General features: G+C 39.7%; 1 protein-coding gene, 1 long non-coding RNA gene and 1 pseudogene across 2 annotated transcripts; all 3 read right to left on the bottom strand.

Moving 5' to 3' along the window:
• Positions 1-6017: 6017 nt before the first annotated feature.
• Positions 6018-7449, bottom strand: LOC133792099 (protein ALP1-like; annotated as a pseudogene).
• Positions 7450-7596: 147 nt separating this feature from the next.
• On the bottom strand, positions 7597-8455 carry LOC133792098 (L10-interacting MYB domain-containing protein-like). The gene is made up of 2 exons (XM_062230007.1): positions 8312-8455; positions 7597-8202 (listed from the first exon to the last, which is right to left on the bottom strand). Exons 1-2 carry the CDS (start codon positions 8453-8455, stop codon positions 7597-7599), a joined length of 750 nt encoding a protein of 249 aa, XP_062085991.1.
• Positions 8456-8551: 96 nt separating this feature from the next.
• Positions 8552-8865, bottom strand: LOC133789862 (uncharacterized). The gene is made up of 2 exons (XR_009873745.1): positions 8782-8865; positions 8552-8635 (listed from the first exon to the last, which is right to left on the bottom strand). It is a non-coding gene; the product is annotated as an uncharacterized LOC133789862 (long non-coding RNA).
• Positions 8866-9165: the final 300 nt, after the last annotated feature.

Below are 9165 nucleotides of genomic sequence, written 5' to 3'. Positions count from 1 at the left end.
TGCGTGACCCTTGGGCGAGGCCCTTGGGTGCGAGGCCACTAAGTACGCATGACCCTTGGGCGAGGCCCCTTGGGGGTGAGGCCACCCCGCGCGCGGAGCAAGGGCGTCGCACAGTCAGCGCGCGCGGGTCTTTGGTGGCACGCGAGGGGCTCTTGGTACTTGTTTTGGGTCACCTACAAGTACCAGATTTTTAGCACCCACACTTGGTTTGAGGCTAGCGAGGGTAAACCTCAATTTTTTCTTTTTGGTGGATTTTTGGCATCCACAGACATATACCTCCATATTTTTGCCGATCAAGTCTCAGAACTTGCCGTTCACTAAACGCTAGTAGGTGGCTCGTGCGTTCTTCAAGCCGAGTGGCACTACCTTATAATAATACAATCCCTTGTCTGTCCAAAAGCTAGTATGTTCCTCATCGACATATACCTCCATATTTGGACTAGAGCAACATGTCATCGACATGTACCTCCATATTTTTGCCGATCAAGTCTCAGAACATGCCGTTCACTAGACGCTGGTAGGTGGCTCCTGCGTTCTTCAAGCCGAATGGCATTACCTTATAATAGTACAATCCCTTGTCTGTCCGGAAGCTGGTATGTTCCTCGCCAGGAGGGTGCATACTTATTTGATTATACCTAGAATATGCATCCATGAATGAAAGTATTTCATGTCCTACAGTTGCATCGACTAGTTGGTCTATTCTGGTAGTAGGAAGCAGTCTTTGGGGCAGGCATTATTCAGATTTGTGAAGTCCACACATGTCCTCCACTTCCCATTTGGTTTTGGGACCAACACGGGGTTTGATACCCAATCTGGGTAGTAGGCCTCCCTTATAAAACTGTTTTCCTTGAGCCACTCGACCTCCTCCTTCAGGGCTTGAGATCAGTCTTTGTCAAGCAGTCTCCTGTTTTTGTTCCACTGGTGGGTAGTTTTAGTCCACATTGAGGACATGCCTTATTACGGACGTAGAAATTCCAACCATGCCCTTATATGACTAGGCAAAGACATCCTGGTTCTTCTTCAAAAATTCTACCAACCGCGCCTTAATTTCCACCTTTAGCTCATTCCCGACTTTGATTACTCTAGTCGGGTCCTCCTCATCTAGTACGACTACGTCAAGATCTTCGAGTGGTCCTACCCCCATGACGTCATCCCCAAAGTGAGGATCAATGTTGTTTCCATCGCTTTGGGAAACTTGCTATAATAACAAATCTTCGTTGAAAGGAGCTCCCGACTCCAATAAAGTGTTTCTTTCAACGTCTACTTCCATGTTGACAACCTCATCGGTTCTTTCATTCCCTTCGCAACATGTTACTACCGTGTTGTTTACGCATGGTCCTTTCTTTTCCTTTACCATTGACGCATTATAGCATTCCCGTGCCTCCCTTTGGTTACCCTGTACACATCCTTGCCCTACGCTTGTGGGGAACTTCATAGACAGATGCCAGATAGACACTGCTGCATGTAATGCTATCAGGAGGGGTCTCTCGAGAACTACATTGTAAGCCGATGAGCAATCTATCACCACAAACTCTATCATCACAGTATCGTGCCTAGGGACATCCCCCATCGTGACCGGTAGTCTGATAGTTCCTACTGGTGCTAGATATTCTCCCGCGAACCCATATATCACTTGGGAACAAGGTGTCAGGTCCTTGACCGTGAGCTTCATCTTCTCGAGGGATTATTTGTTGATGATATCTATTGAGCTTCCCATATCCACCAAGCATCTCTTCACTCGGGCATTGACGATTTGAATGGTAAGGACCAGAGGGTCATTGTGGGGGTACCTCACATGTCTGGCGTCATCCTTCGGAAAAACGAGTGTTTCACTTTCATACTTCAATTTTTTTGGAGATCGCTCCTCGACTGCCATGCACTGGGAAGACTCCCCTACTCTTAGGGTCCTTTCATATCACTCACGAGCATTGTTACTGTTGCCTGCTATGTGGGGCCCCGCATATATGGTATCCAATGTGAAGTCTATGGCCGTTGGCTCTAGTGGTGGATTCATTTGCCTTCGGAACTCTGGATTCCTGCTTGGGGTTTCAGCCTTGACTCGGTACCTCGAGAGTTTTCCTGATTGGAGGAGAAACTCTATCTCATCCTTCAACTGTTTGCACTCATTTGTGTCATGCCCATAGTCATTATAGATACCAAAAAACTTGTTCTTGCCCCTCTTTCCTTCTAAGCGTAAGGGTGGCGGCTTTCGGTATGGTACCTCCTGGTATGTTGCCAAGTAAATCTCAGCCCTTGATGAAGTCAGGACAGTGTAGTTGGTGAACCTGGGCTAATGCTTAGGCTGTTTGTCGGTTGGTGCTGACTTAGCTTTCTTTTCTCCACTCTGCTCGACCCCTGAGGTACTCATCTTCTTACCGTTGCCCCCATTGCTGCCCTGAGGGTTTGCACCATTCTTGCCTGCCTTGATAGTGGTCGGGTGGTTTATGCTTTTTTCTTCCTTCATGATAGCGTCATCTAGCTTCATGTATTTGTCTACTCGGTCCAGGAACTCTTGCAAGGTGTTTATGGGGTTCCTGTGTATGCTATCCCATAAGGGTCTACGATAAATTATTCCTGCTAAGATGGCAATGAACTTCCCTTCATCTCCTATTATGGATGCTCGGTTTGCCTCCCTCATGAATCTTTGGATGTAGTTTTTCAGGGATTCATCATTCCCTTGCTTTATGTCAGCTAGCTAATTGGCATAAACTGGTTGAATCCGTCCGGCACTGAAGACCTTGCAAAATTCCTTCCTGAACTTCTCAAAGGAAGTGATGGATCCAGTATTGAATTTCCAATACCATTCCTGAGTTGAGTTAGAGAGAGTGGTAGGGAATACCCTGTACCTATAATCATGCTCTACACCGAGTAACTCCATCTGATCCTCGAACTTTCCAATCTGTTGTACTAGGTCCTCCTTCCCAGTGTATGTTGGAAGTTTTGGGGTTTTGTATTTTAGTGGTGGTTGAGCAGCTTGGATCTTGGTACTGAAGGGACTCCCACTTCTATGAGCCAGCTCGATGTCGGAAGGTTTCTTTGTTAGGCCCTGAACAACCATGGTGAGTGCATCTATTTGAGCCTACACTGCTGGTGGGATCATTGCTCCAGGTGGGGTAGACGTCCCTGGTACCCCCTCTTGAGCGCCGGTCCTCCTGTTGATGACCTCCCTTAGATCATGAGGTTATGCATCTTTTTCAAGCCTATCGAACACATTATTGGTGTTGTTCATCGATTCTTTTCCCTTGCGAGACTAAGGGTGTAGGGGTGGTAGGTCCGCCTTGCCCTTGCTAGTGCGATCCTGCCCTTGAGCCTCTCCTCCTACATGACTTTGAGACTTTGAGTGACCGTTTCCATTCCTGTCACGCCTCTCAGATGTTTGACCTTCCTCTCTTGTGTCGTTTCGTCTATCCCCCTTGGAAGAGGCCTTCGGGTTGGTAACACTCTTACTCTAAGATGAAGTGTTATTCTTCTTAGTCATGGATGAGACAATCTTAGACTACGCCTCTTCATCCTGTCTCTAGGAAAGTGGCTCTGAGAGCATCCTTGGGGTTTGACTCCTCCCCCGAGACTCCCTATTACTGTTGTCTCGCATCCCTGCTGCTTTGGCTTGAGCAACAACATCAGCGTTAGCTTGGGCTAACTGGGTAGTCGCCTCCAGGGCCACAACAGCCTCTTGGTGCCTCCGGTCAACTTCCCGCTCCCTATGGATCATCCTCTAGACCTGCTAATCTATCTCCCGCCGTTGTCATTCCATAGTCTCTCTTTGGAGGGCAATTTCTGCAGCAAAGGCCTCCTGCCTCGCCATAAATTATGCCATCTCCTCCTGGTGAGCATCCTGTGGATCTTCTGCATCAGGTTGATCTCTAACCTCCAACTAAGGTTTGTTAATGGGATCGATGGGATCTTGAGTGGTGGAATCCCTGGGAGTTGTCTTCTTTGTCTGATTGAGTTTTGGAGGCATCGTAAAACTGATGAAAGTGTGTTTCTTGATTTCGTACTCACAATGAAAGCACCAAAATGTTGACCTGTGAAATTGGCCAACGGTCGTATGTATAGTATATGACACATTTTGAATGAAATGAATATAATATACGACAGAGTACATATATCTTAAACAAACACACATAAATTTTATAGTGGTTCAACCCTTATTTGATGAACAGTAATAACCTAATCCACTTAGTCTTTAGTATTGAATCACTCGCTAGACAATTACACAGATGAACTGAAGTTTTCACTCGTTACTAATTTTCCCAGAGTTTCTCCTAAGAAAATATCTCTCTCAAAATCGTTCCATAAAGAACCCCCTAAATGAAGCCCTGGGTCCTTTATTTATAGTACCCAGGGGCTGTTACATGATCAACAAGAATGGGGTTCATGGTTTGGTACACGATCATTGTGAGTGGAGATACATGTCCACCTCCCCATGATTATGAGATCTTGGGTCTTCTCGTTGTTTCTCTGGATCGTGGTTAACGATGTACGATTGAAATCTTCGGGAAATCGCTAACTCTTGGTTGGTCTATGAGACTTAGGTGCTAGGCCTGATGACCCTTTAGAGCTTGGGTGCTAGGCCTGATGACCCTCTGGGTGCTAGGCCTAATGACCTTCTGGGTACTAGGCCTGTTGACCCTCTAGCTGCTAGGCCTGCTGATCTTCTAGGTGCTAGGCCTGTTGATTTCTGCTTGAACGAGCGTGAACTTTATCCAGCGAAGTGTAATTGGGAGTTTAGGCCAACCACCCTATGAAGAATAAGGTGGGCCAACCACTCAAGTGGCCCTTGAGCATGTCAGGTCGACCACCCCTAGGGGTTGGGGTCAGGCCGACCACCTCTAGGGGTTGGGGTCAGGCCGACCCTAGGGCCAGGCCGACCACCCCTAGGGGGTTTAGGCTTTGTCAACTTCCTTATAGGTCCTAGACCTATCATTTTTTACTCATCAGTCTTTTTTTCAATACTTTGTTATTTTTCCATGACTTGAGATACCACGTGTTGCTTTCTCATTCGCAACGTCATCTCTTGAATTTTGAGGGATAACAGACGCTTTATTATGAAAATCTAACTTTAGGATTACGTGTTTTATCAAAAGGTTAAAAGTAAAAATAGATAGATTATTTAGTATTATTATATATAGATATGTTTAATTGACATATATTATAATTATTATTAAAATAAAAAAAGAGAAAATAAATAGAGTTTTTTTCTTGATTAATTAATAGCCATAAATTAAAAAAGTAGAAGAAAAAATGAGAAAAAATGATGTTTATTATTATAATTTATATATGTCGTAAACATATATTTTTAATAAAACTATTTACATTTAAATAAAATGCATAAATACTATGAATAAACTATGTTTTTATGATAGCGTTTTCTCGATCAATTTGGTCTTGGTGATTATGAATTGTCTATCTATTTATTATGTTTGTTATGAAGTTATTTTATTTTATTTCATTCAAAAGTTTTTTTTTAAATGAAAATGATTAAACTTTTTTTAAGATATCAATAAATTATATCTCTCTTCAAAATAATATTATAATAATACCCATTTGAATATAACTATTCAGAATTTGAATATTTCCATTATGAATCTATTAGAGTCTAATTGGTTCGTGATTAGAAAACTGTATTTTTGAAAAGTGAGATTCTGAAATGAAAATCTGAATTTAGTGACTAAAAACATGTTTCTGAAAATGTGATTGGTTCAATGTTAGGAAACTGTTTTTGAGTTTTAAAAAACTGAATCTGTGATTGGTATTAAATTTGAAAATATAACAGAAACTGAAAACGTGATTGGTTCAGCTGAATCTGAATCTGAATATTATTTTTATTTTTATATTTTATATACATAGGTTGTATAATATTAAATTTTTATTTATCTACAAATTTAATTAAGTAAAATTTAATTATATTGATAAATTAAAATTTAATAATAGTGCATTGATTAAATTCATAACAATATTGCATTGTCGTTAATTTTGATTTTTTTTCTAAATTAAAGTTACATATTTTTAATTAACTAAACATTATTGTTATAACTAAGCCACATTTGTCCAGCAATGTCATCTCTAATATTTTCCATCTGAGCCATATAAGCTTGACTGAAATTAATCTCTGGTGCCTCAGAAATTCCTGCTTCATCTCTTTCTTGTTGGTTTTCTATTGTTGTATTAGATTGACTTTCAGTTCCTTCAATATCTTCAGCATCAACTGAATATTGTTCAAACATTCTATCATTAATAGAATGCATTTTGATCCAGTTGTGGATAGTGCAACATGCTATTGGTATTCGACGTTGCTTTCCAAGAAAGTATGAAGGCATTGACTTCAAAATGGGAAGCCTGGCTTTAAGAAGTCCAAAACATTGTTCAATCACATTGCGCAATGATGAGTGCCTATAATTGAATAACTCCATCGCACCTCTAGGATGGTTCCCTCTTCCTCTAAAGACGCAAGTGATAACGTTCACCACGATATGGTGCTAGAAACCCAGGCATATTTGGATAGCCAGAATCAACAACATAGTATTTACCTATATTAAAATCACTTATTATGAACAAGGGAATGTGAAAGAAAATTATAATGCATCAAGACAAGTGTAATTTAAGACCTGGTGGTGGCATGGGAAAGTTATCGTCTTTTCTAATTGCATCAAGAAGCACTCGAGAGTCATTGGCTGTTCCTTCCCATCCAGTGTAGACATAAGTAAACATCATATTAAAGGAGCATGCAGCCATTACATTTTGTGTTACATCTACTTTTCTTCCTCTATATGCAAGTTGTTTTAGAGCTGGTGCAACTGCACTTACATGAGTACCATCAATTGCTCCAACACAATCCTACATAACAAATTAGATATATCATTACCAGCTTCAATTAAATTGATATGAATTATAACAAATTTTTTATTAAAATTAATAAATAAAATTTACCTTAAACCATGGGAAGTACTTCGAATTATTTTGAATTTCTGCTTGCACAATATTAAAGTGAAGATGCCTTATTACTTCATTTCCTAAATAACACAATGCATCTAGCACTCTGCCAAACTGACGACAAACAGTTTCTACCGAATGTTGATATCTTTCGGCCACAGTCCTAACTCGTTGGTTGTGTGTTACTATCCATAGAAACATGACAACAACTTCTTCAACACTAATTACCTTGTCATGTTCTATGACTTCCATTTCAACTAATCGACGACATAAAGATCTAAAAGTATTAACATCCATTCTAATTGTGTAAAACAATCTATCAGGATGTCCATTTAGCAGCTCAAGTAAATATTGACGTCCAGACATATTTGAAGTGCGTAGTGGTCGTCTAATCTGTTGAGATTTTTGCATCTCATGTATTCGATTAGCCATGAGAACTTGACCAATTAATTCCTCGCTTGATGAAGACGAAGTATCACCAAATAATATTTCAAACTCCTCATCCGAATCATCCATCTTAGGTACTTAATTATGACAATAATAAAAGTTCAATCACGACAATAAACACCAAGTCAAGTTCATTACACATTATCTAAGAAAATGTAAACTTCATGGTTTGGTAGTTCATAACAGACAAAGTCATAATAAATAAACAATATTAAATCACTCCAACAATGAATCAAGATAAGCACGTCGACGCTCCTTATTCATTCTCATGAATATTCCGCGCCATTCTGGGGTTGCTACAAACTCATGCAACGCTTTGAGGTATATTTTGTTATCCAGATCTGGAATACCATCAAGAATGCTTTGACAATCTTCCACATTGTAAGAATTAGTGACATTGCTGGTTTCCTCACTAATTATTTTTTCTCTCAATTCATAATACTTATGCATAGTCTCACTCCGTGTTAATGATGCCTCAGTCTTAGCAGAAATACTTTTTGCAAGTTCTCCCATCACTTGGTCGAAGGCAGAATTAGCCCCTTTGTTCTTTTTCTCTTTTGGTTTTGGTGCATCTGGTGGAGCAGAAGTAGCTCGACAACGTACACCAGTAACTTCTTCTTCCTCTCCATAATTATCACCATCAAATTCAAGATCAATATCAACATGTGCTCCAGTGCCAACAAAATGACGCTCTTGTTGGCGTTCCTCAACTGAAGAAGGCGGAAGTTGAGTGGAGGCATAACTCATACCACCAGTGGCTGTTGTATTATTGAATATTTCTCCAAGCATCTCATAATGTTGCAATCCTTTTTTTCGAAATCTCTTGGCATTTGGATTTCTACAAAAATCCAATAACACACAACATTACTACATAACATGAATTTAGAATAATCAAGTAATCAACAACACAATTATAGTATAAGTCTATTACCTTTAGATAAGTGTCCCATACTTCATCACTTGCTGTAACAGTATTTGTTTGAGGATCCCATCCCATACCAATTTGTTCCAAAAGATGAGAAAATTCTCGATGTGCCTTTCTCAACCGATTGAATTTGGATTTCAATTGAGGCATTTTATATCTCTTTCCAAAAGAATTAAATATGTCATTTTCTATTTTTAGCCATCCTTTTTTGTCCAAGGTTGTTGTTTGTAATCCTATTTTAGCCTCTTCATACAAAAGACCAATATAATGTGATTCAATAGCCTCAGGCCAAGAAGCATGATCATCAATGTCTACATTCTTCGCATCCATCTAATCATAATTTTAACTATCACAATCTATGTCTTCATAAATAATGCTTCTTTTAAATTTATTAGCTCAAGTTTTCAAAATCAAACATTCAAATCAAAGAATTCCAAGATGTAAAGAAAGTAGAAAGAGTGAGAAAAAGAGCTCACCTCAAATGTTGCAGATTGAGAGCAAATGGACTGTAATGGTGTGATGGTGGTGTGGTCGGCTGCTACTTCAAACAAAAGATGATGAGTATTTAATCAGGGACTTAGGACTCAGAACAACTTTTCACTAAACAATTTTTCAGTAGCTTTTGAGTATTTAAACAACTTTTCACTACCACAATATAGAAATCTTCCACACGATTCAATCAGTGACTCTGGCTAAGCCCATTTTTTAGGAATTTCTTCATGTAATGGAAAAATTTCAGCCATTAATACTTCATTAGGAAAACTGACAAGAAACCAAATTTCAAACTATTGAAAGGAAACTAATCAACATCCAATAGAGACTTTTATTAAACAACCTACGCTCAGAGTTTGTTAGCCAAG

This window comes from Humulus lupulus, chromosome 7 (assembly GCF_963169125.1).
Source record: "Humulus lupulus chromosome 7, drHumLupu1.1, whole genome shotgun sequence".
NCBI classification, from domain to species: Eukaryota; Viridiplantae; Streptophyta; class Magnoliopsida; order Rosales; family Cannabaceae; genus Humulus; species Humulus lupulus.
The sequence above is the reverse complement of the archived record's forward strand: the minus strand, read 5'-3'. Positions and strand labels throughout refer to the sequence as shown.